At 42.7% G+C, this 24,958-nt stretch overlaps 1 protein-coding gene and 1 long non-coding RNA gene across 2 annotated transcripts in view; one reads left to right on the top strand and one right to left on the bottom strand.

Annotated features, from left to right (window-relative positions):
- The window catches only part of LOC140907533 (uncharacterized), a 36,504-nt gene extending 27,899 nt beyond the window's left edge, over positions 1 to 8,605 (bottom strand). Inside the window, exon 1 of the long non-coding RNA XR_012157516.1 lies at positions 8,446 to 8,605. This is a non-coding gene — a long non-coding RNA (uncharacterized LOC140907533). The remainder of the gene's footprint in view (positions 1 to 8,445) is intronic.
- On the top strand, positions 7,683 to 22,293 carry NPY (neuropeptide Y). The gene is made up of 4 exons (XM_073333713.1): positions 7,683 to 8,017; positions 8,878 to 9,065; positions 16,882 to 16,962; positions 19,969 to 22,293. Exons 2-4 carry the CDS (start codon positions 8,878 to 8,880, stop codon positions 19,991 to 19,993), a joined length of 294 nt encoding a protein of 97 aa, XP_073189814.1. The 5' UTR covers positions 7,683 to 8,017; the 3' UTR covers positions 19,994 to 22,293.
- The last annotated feature ends 2,665 nt before the right edge of the window (positions 22,294 to 24,958 follow it).

Here is a 24,958-nt window from a genome sequence, read left to right as displayed (position 1 = left end):
GGAATATTCAGATACTTTGATGATGGGGACCATATAGGAGTATAGACCCAGATTCTCAAAGGTATTTGGGTGGCTAACTCTCCTTGAAATCAATGGGAACTAGCCATCAAAATACTTTTGAGGATCTGGGCCATAGTATTAAATAAGTAAGAGGGAGCTCTTCAAGTCTCTCAGCACTTGGCTTGCATTCTTATGCTCTTCTGAGTGTTCCTGATAAGGGATGAATTGACTGTGTTGCTCCTTGAATGACTTGTGCTGTGCTCTGCCTGTGTTCCTCACTTGTTTGAGTGAGCATAAATTAAAAAGAGAGTGCCTGGTGAGTTAGCTGGGGTACAAGCATATCTCCGCCTTTTAGTGGAATATCATGAACCTTCCTGGATATCATGGGCCTTTTCACTGCTTGCTGAGTCAGTGAAGATGCTCCTTTAATATTAGCAGACAGAGAAGTGCTCTGCTTTAAGACTGAAGTTCCTAAGTTTGAATCTTATTGATATGTAAAATGATTAACAAGAAGGGGATTTGAATATGTGTAAAAAAACCAAGACAACTCCTTTGGCCTTAGTAGAGTCCTGGCTTAAAAGGGTGAAAAAGTGGGTATTGGCAAGGTGTATTAAAGTGCCATGAAAGAGACTTTTCTAGAAGTATTTGTAAACAATCGAAACCGGCAATATTAGGTATTTTGTGTGAGAGTCTGATTCTGTGAGATTACCAGCCCAAATTTCTTACTGTGCAGGTTCAGATAAGTTCATGCAATTATTGAATAATAATTATACTATTCTTATCAAAGTGAACTTCCAAAATTCCAATTTTAAAGATTCAAAATTTCTGGAAGGTTTGTTCAAGTAAGGAAACCCTTAGGGAGTCATTTTAATTCTTTTTTAACATGTTAACTTCAAATTACCACTGTGACTTACAAGGGAGCAGAGCCATCATCGGTTGACTGATAATAGATTCATAGATTCATAGATATTTAGGTCAGAAGGGACCATTATGATCATCTAGTCTGACCTCCTGCACAATGCAGGCCACAGAATTTCACCCACCACTCCTAAAAAAGACCTCACACCTATATCTGTGCTATTGAAGTCCTCAAATTGTAGTTTGAAGACCTCAAGGAGCAGAGAATCCTCCAGAATATCTGCCCTTGCCAGTTCCTTCATATCTCCTAAGACTTAGGCTGGAGCTTGTGTTCTTAAATACTCTCCTTGTGCTAAGTGAAGTGTTAATCTTGTTCTTGCATTTATAAAAAGTGCTGTTAATGGGATCATTGATGCATGACATCTCATTTTGTTTTAGTGAAAATTTAACATTTTGTTTCTTTAACTAATGAGAAACCCCTGTAATTCACTGGCTACATATTATGAGTAATAGTCTATCCACACTACAACTTAATCACACTACATCTCAGTTTAATCACGCTCTGTCATGCCCCATATTTAGTGCAAACATGTGTAACCCTTCTGCCCGTCAGAGTTGGCAGCAACAAGGGCCGGGTTCAATATCTAGGGGTTCCATTCCAATAACACAATGCAAACCGGCTCGAGCCCCCACCCAGTGACCTGGGACAAATATATACCACCCCCGCTGGGCGCCTCCAAGAGGCGATACTTCCCTCTCGCAAGCACATAGTCTGAGTGTAGCAAAAGTCTTTTAATAACAGAGAGAAACAATGTGGCCTTATGTTGGGGAAACACCACCAACAGGATTCATAACACAACCCATGAGCAAAAACAACCCCACCCCAGGCAAATTGGGGCATGCCCTTTTCCCTTTGGTTCTTGAGTCCAGCAACCCCAAAAGTCCAATGCCCCAAAAGTCTCTGTCCCTGGTCAGGGCAGCCCCAGAGTTCGAAAGTTTATCGGCGGAGCTTTACCTCCCAACCTGGGTGGAAATGGGACGGGGGTAAGAGGCACCTTACGTGATCTGAAGCTGACCGCCCCATAGCTCCATAGCGGCGCTCCGCTCCGCCAGCCGCCCCACAAAACTCCTTCACGCAGCTGCACTCCACTCCACCAGCCGCCCCACGAACTCCTTCACTCAGCTGCGCTCCGCTCCGCCAGCCGCCCCACGAACTCCTTCACTCAGCTGCGCTCCGCTCCGCCAGCCGCCCCACGAACTCCTTCACTCAGCTCCACGGCCCACAAGCAGCTCCTGCCATCCACACACTGCTCCGCGTCGAACTGCTTCACCAGCCGTCCCGCAACCTGCTCCACAATATATCTTCAGGCTCCCCCACTACTTAACACAACACTCAGTGATTTCAGCTCTTAGGTGAATTCAGCTTATAGTAGGGGAGCCCCAGTGCTGGTGCACTGTCAGCCAAAGTGAGCTCAGCAGCCTATAACTAGACTTCTAATGAAATCAAAATTAGCTCTGATATTCCACAGTGGAGAGAGGAGGAAGTGCAATCAGCATGTAAGGCCCTCACCAAAGGGCCCATGCCACCAAGTATTAATACTTGTTCCCAGCCTCTCTCCATTCACACAGTTTTGGAACCCATGACCCTTGCCTAGCGAGTGCTACTTAGTTGATGGTGAATCCCTCCATCATAACAAAAGGCCACGTACAGTTCCAAGCACAGTTCCCATAATCAGGGTAATAACAATTTATTCTTCCTGCCCCAATAACAGAGACACTGGGGATCCCACAGCAGCCAAAGTGACCATTTGGGCAGCTATGGTCTCATTCTAGGCGTGGTGGGTGTGCCTATGCAAATGAGATCGGCCCCTGAAGTTCTTTTCCACAACTTGCCACACCTCACCACCAGATGTCAGGGTGGAGCTCATCCTGACACTGCTTACACATGTATATCACCTTTAATAAATGGCTTAATTTTTCATTCAAATTTATGGTATTTGCAAAACAATGTCATCTTCAAGTTGGCATACTGGAAGAATTCAAGTTCTCATCTTAGTCTGAAATTGTAGCTAAACAGCCTTCTATTGAACTTTTAAATACTTTGAAATTAAAATGTATGTAATGTGAAGTTTCGTGTTCCTTTTGGCTTTTTTCTGAATGCTGTATTTTGATCTGATATTTGCTAGCAACTTTGAAACAATCCCGTGTTCCACGCTGTACATAGTGTTACACACACAAGGGGTCTTTGACTGCCTTTTTATGCTGCCACTGAAGTTAACCTGCACCAGTGAGCTCAGACATCTACTTCTGTAGACATCAATATCCATCCGGTTGCTTGCTGATGTGAATAAACAGTATCATAACTGATGGATTGGCACTGGTTTTATTAACACATTTTATGTGATCATGCACTTTATGTAGTAATACTTCGATGTGAATAGTTGCTCTGAATATGTAATGCTACTATTCAGTGTATTGATTTTTAACAGGATATTGTGAGAGTGTGTGTGGACCTCATTTAAAGAGAGTGTGTGGTGAACAGAGTGAGAATGCAATCATCTGACAGCTACATTTCTGGGGATATGGATGGGATATTAAATCATTTGGCAAAGAGTAAATATAAGTAACTAAGCTGCTAACACTCCTGAGTCTGTATCTTTCTGATCTCCCTCCCGAACTGCTCTTGGATCATTCCCATCTGTCTAACACTCCCAAACTGCACTCATCCTTTTCTGTCCTTCCTCTCCAGCCCTACGTTATCACAGTCATCTCTTCCAACTATTCTCCCATTTCACTCCTCTCCCAAAAGCTTCCTCCTGCTGAATATCTGAATATCACTCCTCTCATGTCTGCCAGCAAAGGGAAGCAACAAACACCAGCATGCTTGATGCTGGACGTCTTGCAGAACAGCAATGCAATTAAAGAACCCAAGTGGGAATATAATGTATGGATGATGTCATTAAGTGCATAGTGAGCCCTAAGCCTGCAGACCTCTTGCAAAACTCCCGCTGAAATCAGTGGGAGCTGGAGAGATGCTCAGCTCCACCAAACAATCAGGCCACCTAGATGCCTAAATTAGATTCCTAACTTTAGGTACCAGGTTTGTAAATGTTGGCCTTCCCATACTATTTTAATAGCTTCAATACCTTGTAGATGGGGATTGCACTAGTTAACATGGTAAGGGGCGAAAACTGCTCCCATTGAATTTAGTGGAAGTTTTTCCATTAGCTCCAATAGGAACAGGATTAGCCCGTAGAGCCTTTGAGTGTTTTGAGAAATAAGACAAGAAAAACACCCTGAGAAAATTTTAATAAAAAGTTAGAGTAAATTAAATGTATTACTACAATTCTATATGACAGGTTTCATATGGCTCTGAATCAGGAATACATCCCTATCCAGAAAAGTACTTAAGTATGTGCTTAATTTTAAATGTATGATATGGGACTTAAGCACATGCTTAAAGGTCAGCACATGCTCAAGTGCTTCCCTAAAAAAAGATGGATTTAAACACATCCATATGTGCTTTCCTGAATCATGGCCTAGATAATGCCCCAGAGTGCTGTTCTCTCTATTTAAAACTTCGAAAAAACCCTACTGTTGACATTATTTATATTACTGCAGCCCATTTATGAGTTCACATATATACAGAGATTGAACATATGCTGGTCCAAGGTCTTGGGCTTCCTAAATTAAATGTTGGTACAAAAAAAGCAGTGATATTCTGAAGAACAGTGAGAAATTAATGGTTTGATATTTCATGAACCACTATGCTATTGTTTGTTTGTTTATTTATTTATTATTGTAGCAACTTGGAACCCCAGTTATGGACAAGGGCTAAGTGCTCCTCAACTACACAACACCAATAGCAAAAGATGGTCCCTAGTATAAATGAATGATACAGGCATGCACACAAAGTGTATTTTCGCAGATTTTTTATCACTATGCAGGATTTGTTATAGCCCTGTAAATCCTTAGATACTGGACTTTACATTAATTTCATTCTGATTACCATCTTCGTCATTTACTCTTATTTCCATTTCAACTTGATTTTAATGGGTGCTATCTTGAGAATCACTAGTACTAGAAATAAGAGCAATATTGGAGTGCAAGGAGTCTCAATTTTCAGACTGTATGCAAGTATTAATATCTTTGATCCAAGAAATAAAAGAAGTTGGTCCAATATTACCTCATCCCCCTTGTCTCTATAAGGTCATGGAATCAACATGGTTCCAACACCACTGCAGACTAAAAGTATTAATGTGGTAAACTCTTCTCCACTTCTGTGAGCTGATGGGAGCCAAATCAAGCAGGGCCAGGCCAGAGAGTGGTAAAGATGGTGAATGCCAGCTTTGGAGCGTGCTCTCCCAATATGCCATTGCCACCACCATCCGAACTTCCCAGAACCCTATGAAAACTAATTAACTGAAGCACTGCAGGGTTTGGATTCAGCAGGATTTTGGAGGCAAAGTTGGAAGTGGTAGGGCCACGGAGCCGTTGCTTTCTATCGCATACTCTTTAGCTGAACCCATGGGTTTCCAGTGAGCCTCCTTGGGGGAGTCAGCCAGTGTTAGTACAGTTCTGCAGAATTAATAGGGTAACTCTTTACAAGATAACATGCATATGATGTCTCTTTACTAGTTCTGCAGGAGTTGCGCTGCTTGGGGGATGAGGGCTACCAGAGCTGCTGTGCAGAGCTCTGTGGATCGCTTTCTGGAGCTGCTGATTTTAGGAGCCAAAGCCCCTGGCTATTCCATGGAAAAAGCCAAAGCCCCTGGCTATTCCAGGGAACTTCAGGCATAGAGACTCATTGAAAGTCATCTTCTACATGGGGTAAAATATAACCCACAGTCTCTCTGTGTCATGGTCAATGCTTTACTGCAGGGGTGGCCAACCCGTAGCTCCAGAGCCACATGGGGCTCTTCAGAAGTTAAGATGCAGCTCCTTGTATAGTCACTGACTCCGGGGTTGGAGCTACAGGTGCCAACTTTCCAACATGCCAGGGAGTGCTCACTGCTCAACCCGTGGCTCTGCCAAAGGCCCTGCCCCCACTCCACCCCTTTCGGCCCCCTCTTCTGAGCCTGCCATGCCCTCACTCCTCTCCCTCCCCCCTGCTTCCAGAGCCTCCTGCATGCCACAAAACAGCTGATCAGGAGGTGTGGGGAGGAAGGGAGAGGCACTGATCGGCACGGCTGCCGGTGGGTGGGAGGTGCTGGGAGCAGGGTGGGAGAGCTGATGGGGGCTGCTGACGTATTACTGTGGCTCTTTGGCAATGTACATTGGTAAATTCTGGCTCCTTCTCAGGTTCATGTTGGCCACCCCCTGCTTTACTGAATCATAAACTATTGGCTAATATCTTGTTGAGGCCCTGGGTCTCTTGAACTTGCTCCCCTGCCTTGGTCTGAAATAGCCAGAATTGGGTGACCTTCCAGGCATGCTGCACAAAGCACTTGTTTGATAGGGTTTTTGGAGAAGGTTTTGACTATGTTCTTGAAATGATGCAGGTGGAAAGGAGCTTTTTTTCAGATGGCCTACTGGCTGAGTTAATTTGTTCCTGTCTGAATGTTTGATTTTTAATTCTGCCTGGTGTATTACATTGTTGAAAGATTAATTGTCAGGGGGCCTAGCGCTCTTATGTAGGCATTTTATGTTTTACTACTATTTAAATCTAAAGAAAAAAATAACTGAAAGAAAGTTGTATTAGTGCTGAAGTGGGGGGGGGGGGGGGCTAAAGGCAAGATGTCAATCAGAATGATTTGATTTTAAAGGCTGGCTTCACCTCATTTAGTAACATATATTTTCCATATTTTGTTAGGTTACTGAATGTTACTTTATAAAACCTCTCCATAGTTCCACAAACTCCTTGCAACAAATTATGAGCGGCTTTAGAGACCTATGCAACATCCACTACCATAAGCAGTTTCTCTTTTCCAGATTCAGTGAGCACTACCATGGTCTAAGAAAGTTGAAGTGTTGGTGTCTCCTGGAACTTTGAGGGGCTCGCTGTTGCTGGCATCATAGGTTACCTGGGGTGCTGAACATCCTCTGCTGTGGAACTTACATAAGCTATACTGAAAAAAGTCACTTACTTGAGAATAGAGTGTCCATATGGGGAGTTATATTAGCAGAGCTATAGCTGATCAATTTCCCTGAACAGATAAGCCTCAAGACTTCTCTATTTGGAGGGTACAATTTCTGGGTCTTTAGCTATAATTTTGGCAGGATCCAGATGTGAAATCTGGATTTTATGATGCAATTGTACATCAGAGTCTGGTGCCTTTTGGTGTAATAGGAGCAATTAATCTTGTTCTATATTTAAGGAGTGACATTCTGGGATTAGGGTGAAAAATTGACTATATCTGGCAGTGCAAGTTTTCTGTGGTGCTGTTGTGCCAGGATGCATCGGGGATCAGGTGGTTTTGTATTGGGTTTTTTTGGGTGTAAGAGGCATATCTACACCTGCTCTCTAGTTATCCTGTAGAATTAGAGGATTTGTGCAAAACAAGGGCTGTCTCTGGCAGGATTCAGGTGTAAGATCCAGGGCATCTGAACTACTATTGCTCCAGCATGTGCTGTGTTTATTGGTGCGGTAGGAGCAGCGACACCTCATTTAGGCTTTGGAATCTGGGAGTGAGTGGATCTAGCAAGAGAGCGGTTTTGCTTTGAGACCCTTTTGTGCCAGGGCCCAGGGCTTTTTTGTTCTGGTGCAGCAGGAGAAGCTGCAGTTTTGACAGCGCAGGGTGGGAGTCTGGAGAGGAAAACGGGGAGGGTCCATCCGGAGCCAGGTAGCCCCAGCTTCACCCGGCTGCTGGGCGGGGGAGGTGCCCGGCGGTGCAGATGGGTGTGTGGAGGGGGGAAGGGCGGCTGCCTTGGGACCCAGCCATCGGAGGCGTCAGCAGCCACCCCGCTCTCCCCTCCCCCGGGGGTGTCAGTGTCAAGAGGCAGCAGCAGCCTCTGGTGCCAATCCCGGGGCAGGGCGCAGGCGGCGAGGGGATTGGAGTCACCGAAGCGTCAAGCGTGACCGCCCGAGGCCCCTCCTGCCTGCTGGGAAGGCCATAAAAAACCTCGGCGAGGCGCCGAGCCACAGACCGGAGAGTCGAGCCACTGGCAAGAGCGCGACGCCGACCTGAGCGCGGGAAAAGCCCCATCGACGGAGCCGGCCGTGAGTACCGCGGGCTTCCCCGAGGGCCGGGGGACGCGGCTCTGACCCGCTCGCCCGGCCCGCCGCGCGCCTCCCTCCCGCGTGCAAAGCGGGCCGGGGGCCCCGGCTCAAAATCTCGCCTGCCCCGTGGCTGCCGGGAGCGGCTCTGCTCCCCGCGTGAGCCCCGCGGCCGCGGCCTCCGGCGGCTCCTCGCCCGCCCGGGCTCGCGTTCAGAAACAGCCGTTTCTTCCGCTTTTCGGAGAAGGTGCGAAGCCTCTGCCCCTTTTGTGGGAGAGCCGCGGGTTGGGTGCCGCCTCCTGCCTGGGCTGGGACCAGCTCAGCAGCCCGTGGAGCCCAGGGGGTAATAAACAGCCACCGCCCCCCCCCCCATGCTTTTTTTTTAAAAGGAAATCAAGTTTTCCGGTGCGTGGGTCTCTCTCCCCACTCACGTTTCATTGGAGGCTGCGGGTCTCTTCCTAGCATCCTCCTAGAAAAGCCGCTGTGTTCCCCGCAGCGTGCCCTGTCCCACGGCGCAGCTCTACCCCGGGGCTGCTGCTCGAGCCAGATTTTACCCCCGCCCCCCAAAGGTGACAACAGGCGCAACTTCCTTGCACAAGCTCGGCGCGCGCGGCGAGTGGGGCGCGGTGACTTTATGCAGCGCGAGCCGCCCGCGTGGCCGGTGCCCGCCAGAAACCGGGGAGGGGGGGGGGAGGCGCTGCAAGCCGTGCGCGGGTGGAACTGACCAAGGCCCGCCCCGCAGCGCTTTGTCCCGGGGCGCGGGGGCTGGGGGAAGGGGCTGCTGCTCCCTGGGCTGGGCGGCAGCCAGGCGCCCGCCCGTTCACGCTCCTTTCTCCCGCCTCCGCCGCCCGCGTGTCGCGCAGATGCAGGGGACCATGCGGTTGTGGCCGTCCGTGCTGACTTTCGCCCTGTCCTTGCTGATCTGCCTGGGGACGCTGGCGGAGGCGTATCCATCCAAACCGGACAACCCCGGCGAGGACGCGCCTGCGGAGGACATGGCCAGATACTACTCGGCACTGAGGCACTACATCAACCTCATCACGAGGCAGAGGTAGGTACCGGGCACCCTAGCGCGGGCAGGGAGGGCGAGCACAGACCAGCTGTCCTGGGTGGGTAGGTGGGTGGGGGGAAGCCTGTGTATTCACCAGGCTCATCCCCACCCCTTTCTCAGAAAACAAACTGGGAAAATACGTTCTGATCTCGCCCAGGCTCTGCTCTGTAGGAGGGGCTCTTTCCCTCCGCACAGCAGCCACTAGTGAGCACTGCCCCGAGGGGCGGTCTGACTCCTCCAGGATCTCTAGCTCATAGGTCCTTCTACACGAGCCAGGTGGGCAGATGTGAGGGACGGTCCCGTCAAGGCTGAGATCAGGCACCAGAGGCTGAGCATGGTCCAGTGAGGGGTATGGAAACAGCAATGTGAGTGCCGAAGTGGTGAGGGGGGCACAACTGAGGGGAAGCTAAAATGCTCCAATCGGAGCTCTGAGCACTTATGAATTCACAAAATGAGGTGCCCAAGAAAAACAGTAATAGAGAAAGAAGTCGGTTAAGGGTGGATTCCATTTCTGTAGCAACCACAGCCACCTCTTCATGATGGGGCAGATCCTGACTGGATACAGCACATGGGTTTTGTGTAAGGTGGAGGTAAATGTGACCTCCAACACGAATAACATGTAATAAAGGGTTGGTGGAGTGGTACCAATATGGGCTCTAGAGGCTGGTCTCATCCAGTCTTGTCAGGTTTTAACACAAAGAGCTTTCGTTGCTAGGAACACAAAAGTCAAAAGAAGTTTATTTCATGGAGAGAGCACCAGCAGAAGCAAACAGGGAAAGAGGGAAATAAAATGTAAACGTGGAACATGAGAGTGTGAGACAGACAGGGAAAAAAGCAGAACAATTTCATACTTCCATTGCTGCCGCTGTGTCTCATATGGTGTTTATCTGGAGCGAGTGACAGTTCTTATTGTTGCTGAAGAATTGTAGTAATTCAGAAATCTTTTGTTTTGACAGCTGCTTAGTACACCAGTCACTTAACAAATAATTAAAGAGCGCATTGTATCGGCAGACAAGTCTGCCCTTCCCTAGAATGGTTACCTAGGAATGGCCCTGACTTGCTCATGTTACTGCAGATGTGTGTGATGAAACCTCAGATTGAAAAGAAAGGTAAAATTACAATGTCAAGTCTCTTTGTTTGGGGGAGTCAGTCCGATTTAGTTCAGCTGGCTAATAGAAGAGAAAGCTTCCTCTGAACTAAGCGTTGCCCAGAAAAGCCGATGCTCTGATAATTTCCCATCTAGGCTATTGGAACCTCCTCTTTGCTGTGCTTTTGCTTTCCTCCCTCTAGTTCATATAAAATGCAGATGCCAAAATTTTCTCTCCTCCCCCTGGCTCTGCCCATATCATCTTCCCCTTCCTTCACACACTCGAATTCACTACATTGGTTTCCTACCTCTTCTCTCATATCCCATTTCCTAAATACAATTTCTTATATCAGCTGATTTATTCATTAGACTGGTGGCTCTCAACCTTTCCAGACTACTGTACCCTTTTCGGGAGTCTGATTTGTCTTGCGTACCCCCAAGTTTCACCTCATTTAAAAACGACTTGCTTACAAAATCAAACATAAAAATACAAAAGTGTCACTGCACACTATTACTGAAATTGCCTACTTTCTCATTTTTACCATATATTTATAAAATAGATCAGTTGGAATATAAATATTGTACTTCTAGTATATAGAGCAGTATAAACAAGTCATAGTTTGAATGAAATTTTAGTTTGTATTGACTTTGCTAGTGTTTTTTATGTAGCCTGTTGTAAAACTAGGCAAATATCTAGACGAGTTGATGTACCCCCTGGAAGATAGCTGCATACCCCCAGAGGTACATGGTACCCCTGGTTGAGAACCACTGCATTAGACAGTATTTCAAGTGTGGTTCTAGTCTGAAAAGTGACTGTGTAAAAATGACATCACCTTACTTAACAGATCCACTGCTTGCATATATATCATATTCATATCTGCTTCTTTTAGTGACAAAAACAAGATTTTACTCCCCCCTTACCCCTCTTAGTTCTGCAAAGTCAGTATAGCAGGGATGAGTGAGCTAGATTCCGTTCTGGTGTGCATATTATAAATAGAATGTTGAACCAAAGTCTTTATTGATGATAAGGCATGAAGGAAAAAAGAATCAAGTTTGATTTTTATATTCCACGTGCCAAGCAGGGGGAACAATCATTTTACTTTTAAATGGAGTAAATTTGAGTTGGACAGTCAATTAGAGAGTTGAGAGACAACAAATATAGAACCCTACAAAGCCAGTTTCACAATGTCACTTTCCAGGGTGGACCACACTGTAATCAGAGGAATGGAGGCCCAAATAGGACTTAATTGAAAAACATGATGGACTGTTTCTCTTGTTCAGTGCATTAACTGCACTGAAACAACCCACGGCAACAGGCTTGCAATTGGTTTTAATTTAACTCTTGCACATTTCCTATTTCAGTAATAATAGAAAATGTTGTGGCATAAACGTCTTGGAAAACTGATCCTAGATCAGAATTGATTTTTTCATGATGAACAGCATAACTAAAGTCAAAGTTCCCCAGTGAGAACTTTATTTCATTTTACTTAGTACTGGATGATGGTTTTGAGGACTGGTTCTGGCGGGCTATGGAACCCATAGGTGCTGGAACTAAGGGTGCTGCCACACCCCCTGGCTTGAAGTGGTTTCCATTATATACAGAGCTGACAGTTTGGTTCAATGGCTTTCAGCACCCCCACTATACAGATTGTTCCAGCATTCCTGATGGAACCTGTGATTGCAGGGAGACTCGTGATGAGAGGGCATAGGTAAGCTGCAAACAAAGTAAGCCTGTGTCTGTGGGACCTGGGCTTGTGTACTCAGCATTTTCAAGCCCATGCTTGAATGTCCACTCTGTGTTATAAACCTGGGTTTACAATTTCTGGACCTAGCTCTCACAGCCATGCTAATGTGTTCGTATTTGCGTCCACACTGCAAATGACAGGGCTTGGACCTGAGTGACAGCAGGCTGCAGGCTCTGACCCTTAGCAGAGTTCTAGGAGGACCCAGGTTCTTGAATCAGACGGATTTGTGTGTGGATGGAAGGGGGCTTGGGTTCAAACCTGAGTTAGAGCCTGGGCTTAGTGTGAAGTGTAGATATAACCAGAGAGGCTCCAGCCAGGAGGAAGAGAGAATTCTGGGCATGCTCATCACTTCTCACTGAGTGTGAGCAAGATCCTGAGGCTTTGTCTGTACTAAAAAGTTAGGATGACCCAGCTACGTCGCTCAATCTACATCCGTGGGCCATGCAGTTAAGCCGACCTAACCCCTGGTATAGACTGCACTAGGTCAATGGAAAAACTCTTCTGTCGACCAACTACCACTTCTCAGGGAGGTGGATTACCTGCACCAGTGGGAGAACCCATCCTGTCAGTGTAGATAGTGTCTACACTGAAGTGCTATAGCAGTGGTGCTGCTGTAGTATTTCAAGTGTAGACAAGCCCTGAGCCTCTTATCTTACCCTGTGGATATTGAACCCCGTAGGCCCAGCCATGAGCCTCCAACTCACCGCACAGTTGGTGAAACATATGTGAAAGGGTATGTTTGAGGGGGAAGAGGCAGAGGTAAGTGCCCTTTCCTTTTGGGTTTCCACTTCCTGCTTTGTCGTCTGATGCTTCTGTAGCTACTGATTGCATTTTTCTGTCCCATCCCTCCTGGCAACTGCTGCTGCTTTAACCAGTACCTCTTACTGTCCCTTTCCCATGGGCTACTGTTACCCGCAACTACAGTTAAACCTGCTGCCAAGAATGACCATTCATGGGAGCTAGCAAAAGTAGTTGCTTGTAAGAAGGGGCCTCTCTTCAAAGGTTTGCACACGAGAGAGCGGTGGCTCCTGGCGAGGCACCCGGCTCTGAAGGCAGTGCCGTTGCCAGCAGCAGTGTAGAAGTAAGGAAGATTGGTTTCCTCCTACAAGTTTGTTTTTATGGATGGGAGTAAGAAATTGTGGTTGCTGGTCACAGATGACAGGTGGTCACTCTTCGCAGTTAAATTATAGGGGAAAAATGTTCCTTGGCCTCTGCAAGTAGTCACTCATGACAAGTGATCTCTTGTCAGAGCTCGTCACTAAGGCACGTTTTACTGTACTTCCTGAGCCTCACCTCCCGTGAGGCTGTTCTCCATTCCCATACAGGGCCCTTCTCCACTGTACTCTCACCCCCTCCAGTGGTGACCTTGGGAACTTCCTCTGGGCCTCATCCCTGTCCTGCTGCTTGAGTCAGAACTCTATTCCTCCTCAAACCATCTTCTGTCCCTGTACAATGGCTTCCTTCCTGCAACTGGCACTGCCCTGCCACTTTGTTGCCTGCAGCTTCAGATCACTGAACTTTCCATCTCGTCTTCACTTCCCCCACAGCTTGTCATTGTCATCTCTTGCCTCCCCCAGCTTGTCCTTTGCATGCATTGCCATTCTATGTTATAAACAAACATGCAACATATTGTTTTAAATATAAGACCACAAGAAGGGGGCATTCCTATAGAAAGTGGCTCTAATCCAGGGGCTCTGCAGGTGGCCCTGGATGTGTCTGAACCATCTCTGATGACTTGGATTTCAGAAAACACTAGATTTTTCCCATTTCACATCTATATCAGATATGTAATGCGAAAAAGAGCCTTTGTTACATGCAGATTCTTTTGATATTGAGGACTTTGCAAGGTTCTGAGCACCCTCAACCCCTACTGGAGGTGCTGAACACCTTAAAGGATTTGAATGCCCAGGCCCAAATTTTCAAAAATGGCTTTGGGTGCCCAACGTGAGACACCAAGGGCCTGATTGTCACAAGTGCTGAGTGCTCACAGCTCCCCTTGAGTTCAACTAGAGTTGTGGATTATCAGCACCTCTGAAAAACAGGCGATGTCTAAGGGTATGTCTGCATTACAAGTGCTGCAGCAGGACAGCTGCAGCATTGCAGCTACACTGCTTGTAACACGACTGTGGACACAACAGCAATGGAAGGGATTTTTCTGTTACTGTAGTAGATCCACCCTCTCAAGAGGTGGTAGTTAGGTTGATAGAAGAATGTTTCCATTGACCTAGCTGCATCTACAGTGAAGGTTAGATTGACCTAACTATGTTGCACAGGGCATGACTTTTTTCACAGCTCTGTGCTAGGTTGACCTAAGTTTTAGGAGTAGACCAGGCTTCAGATTGGGCACCAAACACTACTGGCCACTTTTGCAAAGTTGGTCCTTGGTCTTTAAAATGTTAATACTATTCGGTGGAAGTGACTGTTCAAACATTTTCCACACAGCAAGCAGTAGGTTGGGATACTGTCATTGGAAAGTCTCTGGATTGTGCAAGATAGATATGGAGACAGTACCATCTACTCTGGTGTAAAGACTTTATGAAGGATTTCCTCCAATGGCAACTAATTCTATTTTGTGTTCAGCCCTGGCTTTCAGTTCAGTTCTCTTGTCATTGTTCTATTGTGACTATAAGGGCTATCCTAAGTGATAGAGACTGCAAAACTAAGGGGCACACCCAAGCCTTGAACATTTAACATTAGAAGAATTTGCTTTCCTTTTCTGCCACCTGGGCTGATCCTTAAGGCAGCACTCCATTCCTTGATGGCTTAATCCTATTCAGGACACAGACACCCTGTATGGCAGCACAATGTGTTGTCCTCAATCTGGGAGCCAGGGAGCTTCAGGGACAGAGTGTGTCGAGTATCTCAAAATAAGAATCCTCTTCATGTATCTGAGCCATGTCTCCTCTCTTGCAAGGGACCCTCTTTAGTCCTTATTCAGACAAAATTCTCATTGAAGTCAATGGGAATTTTGCTAAGGTATGGGCTACTTAATCCAGTTTTTAATTTGTTTAATCAATGTCTTTAAAACAAATATTTTAATCAGGGAAATTAGATTCCTCCTTAGGGGAAGTCCCAGTCACATCCATGTTAATTGGAGTAGGTAACTAGAAACAAGTTCCTTTGTGGTGATGGAGCATAAGACATATGATTCAGCATCACGCTTGATTGAATTACTATAATAGCATTTCACTGTGGGCGGCTGGTTCTTTTCAGATATTCATTTTCAGTCAGTTGATATAACAGAAATTTGCTTCCAAAACTTGAAACAGATACTAAATTGACCAAGACCATGGAAAAAATCCAGTCATTAAGATATAATAATAACAAGTCATCCTTGTTTCCACAGTCATATAGCATGATAAACATATGAAAATCACACAAATCATATCAAGAAAAGCTAAGACTTTTTTGTTGGAAGTTTGCTCTTCTGCAATCTAGCTGAATCCACTGGAGGGACACCTTGAGGACCATTGACTTCAGTGGGGCCAGGATTTCACCCCATGCATTTAGTAATTCTTTGCCAATGTAATTTTACCGTCATTTTGCCGATACAGTACAACCTCAGTGTTACGAACACCAGAGTTATGAACTGACCAGTCAACCACACAACTCATTTGGAACCAGAAGTACGCAAAAAAGCAGCAGCAGAGACCAAAAAAACCCCCCGGCAAATACAGTACAGTACTGTTAAACATAAACTACTAAAAAAATAAAGTGAAAGCAGAATTTTTCTTCTGCATAGTAAAGTTTCAAAGCTGTATTAAGTCAATGTTCAGTTGTAAACTTTTGAAAGAACAACCATAATGTTTTGTTCAGAGTTACAAACATTTCAGTGTTATGAACAACCTCCATTCCCAAACTCTGAGGTTCTACTGTATATCCATACAAGTAATAAACCATGATCTTTATTTCTTTATAGTGAAGGAAGTGTTCTCTTGTGGTTACCATTATTATTGTTAACCTAGTGGTCCCAGGCAGTAATGGATTACCTGTCAAGCTGACTGCTTATTATTGATACTGTTTTCAGAAAGGAGAAAAAGGGCGCATTCCTTTAGAAGAAATGGAAATTGGGATTATTTTTTCAAGTAAATGCCCCTAATGGATTCTATTGTTTTCCAGGATATTTTTTTTTAATGCAGGAATAGAAACACAGTTGTCAGGTTTACTAAGAACAAAGATCACACCTGACAACAATTGTCATACCATGTTACTAACAAAGCTCTGATTTGCAATACAAGATCTACGATGGCAAGAGTTTTAAAAGTGACGAGTGAGTTTGGGTAGCTCAAGTTTTGGGTCCCCCACTTGAGACAACTTAAAGGTGCTGGATTTTCCTCAGCACATTTTGAAAATCTGGCCCCTTTAAGGCATCTCATCTCATGTTACTAGTCAGTTTTGAAAATCTTGGTCTGTATGTATGGTAACTTGATGCAGTATGAGTCTTTTTGTATTCATTGTATAGGGCAGGTAGTTTTTGTGGATTTCTCACTCAATGAATTTCTGATGGAATATGCAGCACTATCCAAATCTGTGCTGGAATTGAACAAAAAAACCTTAATTGCATTTGTAGAAAAGGATCATAAACCTCAGATCTGCTGTTATATTTCCACTTCTCTCTCCCTCCCTTGCACATCCTCCCGCACAAAAAGTGTGACTGTAGGATATCTGCTAATACCTGCCAAACAAAGAAATGTTAGAAATGTCCGGTTTCTATCATGTATATTATAACAGGTGATTATGGAAAATATTTCAATATGAGGGGTCTTTATATGTTCTAATTATTGATATATTTGTAACCAATGTGACAGTAGAGTGACACATTCTCAAATGAGCAAACTGGGTTCAACTAAACCTGCTGGAGAATTGCCTTTACTTCTGCCCTACAAAATTTTACAATAAAGGTTTATATGAACATTCCAAAGTTAGTCTCAATTTTAAAGTTGGAGGTATGAAAAAATAGGTATTTTTTCCCCCCATTTAATAGATATGGAAAGAGATCAAGCCCAGAGACACTGATCTCCGATCTTTTGTTGAGAGAAAGCACAGAGAATATTCCTAGATCTAGGTAAGTACAAAAGTGCATTGTGATAACTATTATTTTTATTTTAAATTTAACTATTTCAGTAAATGATTTTCATAGGCAGAAAATATGTAAGCATCAAAAACTAGAACACTGTATTTGGATGTCAGTTTATATATATATGTATATATAAACAAATAAAATTATTTATCCATTATTAAAACAACACAAACATCCTAGGAACGTAAGGGCTATGATACCAGATCAGACCACTGGCTCAAGTAGAGTACTGTATCTTACTTTTGGCAGTAGCTGATACCTGGTGTTTAAAGGAAGGGAAGAATCCTCATAATGCATATCCCTTATTGTGAAATGCTGCACAGAATACCACCCTGACCCCTGATGGTGATCCACCTACATACTGAAACATGAGGCATGTTTCCCCATTAATTGTTAATTTTCTTAGTTTTATTTTTCTCTCTGAAATCCTGGGTTCTTTTAAAATAGCTTTAGGTGGGAAAATCTGTGCCTATATTAATCTACACACAGATTATATACATTGACTTTCTTTAAAATATTACATTTTGCATGAGTTTTGTGCCTAATATTTTACAAAGTGAAAAGGTCACAAGTTATTAAATTTTGGTTGGCACACACAAGAATGTCTATATCTGAAAGCCCATGATCTGGATGTCTGATTTTACTACAACACTATATAAAACAACATTGTAACAAGGTGGCTGATGTTATTAAATGTGTTATTGACTATCTCAGTATAATTTTAATTGCTAAGGTATGACAATCAATGCAGAGGGCCAGTATAAGATCTATGCATCACTGAAATTCCACTTAAACTTGATGTTGAGCGGAAAAAGCAGAGGTCTCAAAAATGCATAGGTGTGGTGTTGGACCTCTGCACAGGGGTGAATTTCAGTCAGTAAGTATATATCCATTTAAGCTAATGGCATATCTTGATTAAAATACTATAATAATGACTAAGATTAATACAGTCTTGCAAAATTCTACTTGCCACCTCATCTGGATTGAGTCAATTTTTTTAATGAAGATGTAAAATAGTATTTTTAATCTTAATTGTAGTTAAGAGTGGGTAAGCAGAGTTTAAGCCTTGACGGTTATGTTTAAAAGGCTGGTGATTGTATGTCTACTGCAGAAGTAAACTATTTTCACCGTAGCTATGTCATAATGCCCAAGCCAGCTGTTGTGTTTCATAAGTCAATATGCATGAGCCCCATGGGAGTACTCTCGTGCCTAAAATTAAGCACACATGTAAATCATTGCAGCACTGGCACTGAAGGGGCTAATCCTGCAAACCCTTTGTGTCCAGAATTCTCATTGATGCCTATGGAAGTTGTCTGTGCAGTAGACTTACAAGATTGGGCCCAAGTATAGGAAATTTTACTACAAAGTTAAAATACAGCATTATGGTTATGACTTTAAGTGCACCTGCCATGATACAATTTATCTCGCTGATTTGATGTATATGTTAAAGTAAACTGTAGTGAAATATGTTATGGAGGTTCTCTATGCTTTATAAAGACCAGGCAAAACACTAATTCTTCAAGGAATGCTATCAGTGTCGTCTGCTTTGGGCAGCACACATGTAGTGTTACAATTTATGTAATTCCTCCATCTAATTCTTTATACATGATTCTTCTCCTCTCCAAAAATGCTACAATGCTTTATTTATAATAATAATAATTAATAACTTAAAGCTTATGAACAAAAAAAAAAAAAGAATAAACGAGTGTGCGTGTGAAATGGAAAAAATTATAAGGAAGAGATTTTAATTTCATGCCCTCAACAGGGTATTGTAATCAACAGTAAGATTAAAACAAGGTCCAATATTATTAAAAAATAAAAGCAGTTTAAAATTAGTTCATAACTTAAAATAAAGTAATTATGTATGTATTTATATTTAAGAAATAGTTGCATGCATGGGCAGCTAGAGAATAGATCTAGTTTCCCATGGCTGTATCATCACCAGAAGGTCACATTTCATGCCTCTGTCACTTCTGTGAACTTAGACATTGTACCCAAAATTAATGAAGTATGAAGAAAAACTTGAATAGTATTCAGAGTGGCTGTCTCCTCTGATGTGCACTCTTACCAGCTAATAAAGAGAAACTCCATAAGTGTCTCGAATTAACATGGTACGTTTGGACATATAAAGAAAGTTTCTCCCTTAGCAGAACGTCTTTACTAGATTCTTAGGGAAAATAGATTAAAAATAAATGTGCTGCAAAACTAAGGAAAGCACTGAGTTTAATACAAATGTCTCTCTTATGCATGGTTTTGATCTTGTGGATCCCATGTGGTCATTAGGAAATCCTTATACTGTATGTGTATCATCCTTTGTCTCAGTTATGTTCTCCCTCTTTTTGTGTCTCTTTCTGTATGCACGTAGTACAATACCAGGATACAGAAATACTTTGGGCCCGTGGCATTTGCTTTAGCAAATATTTTAAACATCATTTATTTAAAATATTAAGCAATAATGCCACTTAAGTTTTTAGCAATCACTGCTGCTACCTTCAGATTGAGTTTTTGAAAAAACTAAATTCTGGGTGAACAGCATTATAGAATTTTGCTAAATTCAGTAAGTCCTCTCTTTAAGCAGTACAACAGACAATTCAGTCAGAGATACAAATGTACTGATAGGCATGTTTATATCTCTACGTGCTATAATTTTGTAGCAGAAATGCACTAAGTGTTAGCCACTGGCATAAAATTATTCTGCAATGGGTCTTAGTACTGTAAAGACACAGCACTGATGCAGCAACATTTAGGGTCCCATTACATAATAATGTGTGGGTATTTAACCACCTGACTTCCATTCATTTTTGTGGAAGTGGAGCAATTCAGTCTTCATACGTCACATTGGAAATGTATCCCATACTCTACTAGTGGTATTAAAATGAGAACTTTTATTACTTCTGCCTGTTAAAAGATCATCAATTATCTTAAAATCTATTTGGTTCTATTACTAATCTTTCAGAGAAAATTTCATAACATGTTTAATGTGTGTTACAGGTTTGAAGACCCTTCTATGTGGTGATGGAAATTTCAGCACATCGTCAAACTTTTCCTAGTTTTCAATCCATACTTATTGCTATAAAACCAATCACAGTTTATCACTCCTCAGTGCATGCAACCATCGTATTGAATTCTGTAGCATTTTTCCTTCATCATACTTGTATATACATTTATTTAAATAATTTATTTGTGCATTCCATAATGTAACATATTAAATGAAAGACAACAACACTATTATTGGCATAGTAAAGATTTGTTTTAAACTATTAAAACCGAATTATAACTTCCCTGCAGTCTAAAGTAGCATGTACAGTGATCATTTCACAAATATTAAAATAATTGTGAAAAGTGAAATAATTACAACACTTAGCTGGGCCTTTAATTCAATTTTTCTGTTTTGATTTATACAGATTTATTTGTTTCATAACATCCAATATATCCTACATAATTTAGGAAAATAAAGTGATCTGGAAAGTGTTTTTCATTAATCATTATACAGAACAATTGTTTATTACTTACATTAACCCATATATTAAAATTAATAGCATTTTCAAAATACAAAGAGGTTTAATTCTGCTAAATAGTCAAGACTGATTAAGAATTCAAATTAAAAAAATTGAATCTCTTCATTTTGGCAATATATAAAATGACAGGAAACAATATAATTCCTAGGACTATGAATATGGAATTTGGAAGTGTTTGAGGGTTAATAGTTGATTACATGAAAAGCTACCTAGTGAATGTTTGATATTTCCTTTGCAACACAAAGTTTTGAATAACTGAATCCAACACAAAGAATTTTCCTAATTTCTATCCTAGTCACCCTTTCCATGAGCAGAGAGTACCTAGATCAGGTACAATGGTATTTTCTTTGATGTTTATTCTCTAAATGTTCCATGTGTAAAATCCATATTACCCTGGTGGGAGAGCTACTGATGCTTGTTGAGTTGAAAATAACCTTAATATTTTCATCTAAAACTACTTAATGTTATAACAGCATTTTCTACCCTCATTCTATATATGGTTCTTTCATTGTCAGAGATTCAGTGTGGAATATTGTCAGTAGCTGTTTGTATTATATTTGGCCTCTTCTATAGAGTGGTACAGATTCTGGTCCTTGATCCCTGATATTTTAGCATGCTACCCCTTATTTATATGTCAGCGATGAGTGCATAGGGATTGTGTGAAAGAACACAACCAGAATTGTAAGTCAGAAAAAAATCTGCTCGGAAGTTTGATGTATAAACATTTCATATCTGTTTTCCAAATATTGTTATATAGCTAAAACACAAATACATCTATACAATTTAAGTGGGTTTTTAATCTGCTTGTTAGAGATACACACTGGATGTGTTGTTACATTTTGTAGTTCCTTGACATTTGCCAGTTACTGTATGTCATGCCTACTTCAGTGAAACATTAAAAACATATTCATTTAAAGAAAACACGCAGATGGTATTTTAATAGGCAAACTGTATTCAACACCTACATTGTCACTTTATTGATTTAGACTATATATTTGGTCTATTCTGGTGCATTCTTTACAAAAATTGAATTTAATGAGATATATATTGTATTTACCACTGATTTCTGGCATTGTGTATAATAAATACATTAGTGATCTTGCGGGACTACGATTTGATGGTAACGAGGATGTTAGTAGATCCCATGATTGTTAAATTAGAGTTACCTAGCATTATCTTCAATATATATGCCAGAATGGAGAAAGGAATGGTTAAAGAAGAAGCATATACACAAGTTACTCACTCTCTGCAGTCCCACCTAATTCTGTGAATTTTCTTCATCTTATGGAGCACACACCTGTGTACAAAAGCTAGTGAGAGCTCTAAGATGTTAAGTTTTATTTACCTTATTGTTTTAATGAGGCATTGACTATAGAGGCAAAGCAATCAAACAACATGGTACCGAATGATATTATATATACTAATATCTTGGATTTTCTTTCTAAATCTTCCTGTGTTCTCTCTGTTCCAAATGAAGCTCTTATAGTATTGAGTGAAACTTGCCTTCTGAAGAACTGAGCCTTTGTGTATCTCATCTTCCAAATACTGAGGAAACTGGAACATTCAAAATCACAAGTCAGGCCCCCCAAATCATGAAACTATCTTAAATGGTAAATTTGGGGTTCTTTTGATTCGCCTTCTGGTTTTTGAGCCTTTAGGATTTATGTTTTCAAACTTTTCCACAACCGTGAGGGGTAGACCTAATTTTTTTCTATAAAAAAAGCTGAGATTCATGACTCCAGAAGTTTGAGGCTTTAAGAAAATGAGAAACTCACAATAAAATCATGAGAGTTGGCAACATTGTATTGTTTTCACTGGGAGTTCTGGATTCATAAGAAACACGGGGTGAACCAGGAGCAGCACAAATAGGGAGCATTTATGCAGAAACTCATGCATGCGCATGAGGATGGGAGGGTGGAGGCAGCTTGAGGTACTGACACAGCATCCAGGATCAGGCCAGGGAACAAACAGAAACTGCTGGGGCCCCCTTCGTAGCCTTAGTTGGCTCCCTACCCTCTTGAGTCTCAATAACTTCCCTTGCTTCACCTCTGTCTCCTTCACAGTGAACTTCTGCCTACCCCTGCGGAGTGAACCATATAAGTGACAGGCCAGTTATTATATTGCATGTCTACCTTTACTACAGGCAAAATCTCCAAAATATACGTCCGCCCAACTCTGATTGATCCAAAGAGAGGGTTTCCAAAATAAGGCAGATCATATATATCCTGTAGATCCTATTTGTAAAAGGAAAATTATATGCACACAATCTACTAAAAACCCCAATCCCCCTACCTCATTCTCATACTGGGGATGGGACTGGGGAGCAACAGACAGACCGAAAAAAGCACAACAAATGTTTAAAAAAACCTCACAATTTGGAGTCCAATCTTGAGTTTTAGGGGGTCTGACTCATGATTTTTGAACTTCTGGGCTTGGCTGATTCCCCACTCTGGCACTTCGAGTGCAGAAGGTGGGAGCCTGCAAGGATTAAAATAATTAATACTGGCCACTCCAGGCTTGTATTAAACTCCCAAGGTTACAGCTTTTCTCTGACCTTGGCTTGATAAACGCGGCCACCACCCAAGTGAAAACCTGCCTCTTGCAAATACTGGAAAAATTCACTTGGGAAGTTTTCCCTGAGGCCCCTCGGCTTTTCCTCCCCTCCCTTGGGGAAGCCGAGAAAAAAAAAAAAACAAAAGGGAAACCCAGCTGTTGCCACCGGCTAATTGAAAAACATATGCACAGACCTCTTAAGACACTAAGAACCTGATGGGTTTCAAAAAGGTAAATTTTATTAAAAATAAAAAGAAAGAAACTACGTCTGGAATTTAGGCTTTTGCTAGATTTTAAAAGAGCAATTCCAAAAATTAAGCCCCCAAAATAGCTTTCTTGGGGGTTCAGTTTAAAGTTTACAAGCAAACAAAAGCATCTGGGGTTAGCACAGAGGAGTTTACAAGCCTTACAGAAAATAAAAGAAATAACCCTAAACATTCCCTGTCCCAATGAAGCCTTCTAGGTATGGACGATGCATTTTCATACTTGGTTCAAACTTTACACAGCATTCCAGCTGCCCCTGTCTCTTCAGCCCAGAGAGAACAACAGAGTGACAAAGGGAAAGTTTGTTTCCCATATTAAAATGTTCTAGCCTTCCCATTGGGTCTTTTGGTCAGGTGTTTACCTGGGGACTTTTTAACACTTTACAGGTAAAGCAAGCAGCCACCAAGAGGGACTTTATAGCTAACTGGCTGGCTGGGTGTCCATAAAAGGGAGCTATTCCCCCCCAAGTTCATTTATCACAGGAGGGCATCACCCAACTCAAGTCAACCTCTGCCTTACCCTCTCTCCTTTCATATACTGTGTGCTGGGAAATAACATGAAAGGGCTCCATTCTTATTAACCTAAACTGGCTCTTCATTAAAGCAATTTTTTGCAGACCTGCTCCATCTGGCATTTACCTTTCCTAGCCATCTGCATACAGAGAGACTTCCTGGTGCCTCCTCCAACTTCGTGCAGTCTGAAAGCCCTTCCTCCAGATGTCATGCCCACCCCTGGATCTGGAAGTCTGATTTTACTTTAAGTAGGGCATGGGAAACGCCTGATGTTTATTTCACCCTAATCCCATAAGACTCTCACCCCCACTGGAATCATAGGAAACAGGGCTGGGAGAATGTGTTAGGGGGAGCTAGGAAGCAGAGAAAATCATCCTAATTCCCCTTACATACAGGGAATGATCCTCCTGCCTTCCAGTGCCTCTATACATGCTGTAGGAGCAAAAGAGTGCCTCACCTGGCATAGGAAGCGGTTTGGGAGTGTGCAGGTGGGAGGCCACTATGACCTTTTTGGGGAGCTCTGGGTTGTGCAGATGCTCCAAGGCAGCCCACATAGAGCTACCATAATTGAGAGCAGCTTCCTCGGCTGTCTGAATTGTGCTGTGGGACACTTCATCCACAGAGAAATCCTCATTTTTCCTTGCATCCTGAGCCTGGCATGCTAGCTTCCAGCTCATCTAGTCCTCTCCCTTTGGGATCTATCATCAGGTCAGTGATATAAGATTTTGCTGCATCATCCACCTGTGTAGGTGCAGGGGGCCTTGCTGGTTCTTGCTGCCTGATCAGCAAGTCACAGGGAATCATGGGTTTGTAAAAGCCAAAAATAATCTCCTAGGGAGAATAATGGATAGTGGGGTGCTGGCTGGTGCTTTATGCAACAATGACAAAAGGTGTCTCTATCCCAGTCTTGTTGGTCTTCGCTGATTTAGGGCTTGGCTACATAAACACTTAGTTCACAGCAAACTGGGGTGTAGAGCTACCCAGCACTAGCCTGCCACATACTATGGACTGGTCTACATGGCATTGCAGTGCTGACTAGAGTGCTCTAACGTGTTGTGTTCTAACTGTCATGTGTAGACCTTGCTGGCATGCTCTAAACGGTACCTAGTGTGCATTAACGTCATTCTCTTTGAA

The sequence above is a fragment of the Lepidochelys kempii genome, chromosome 2 (assembly GCF_965140285.1).
Source record: "Lepidochelys kempii isolate rLepKem1 chromosome 2, rLepKem1.hap1, whole genome shotgun sequence".
NCBI classification, from domain to species: Eukaryota; Metazoa; Chordata; order Testudines; family Cheloniidae; genus Lepidochelys; species Lepidochelys kempii.
The sequence above is the reverse complement of the archived record's forward strand: the minus strand, read 5'-3'. Positions and strand labels throughout refer to the sequence as shown.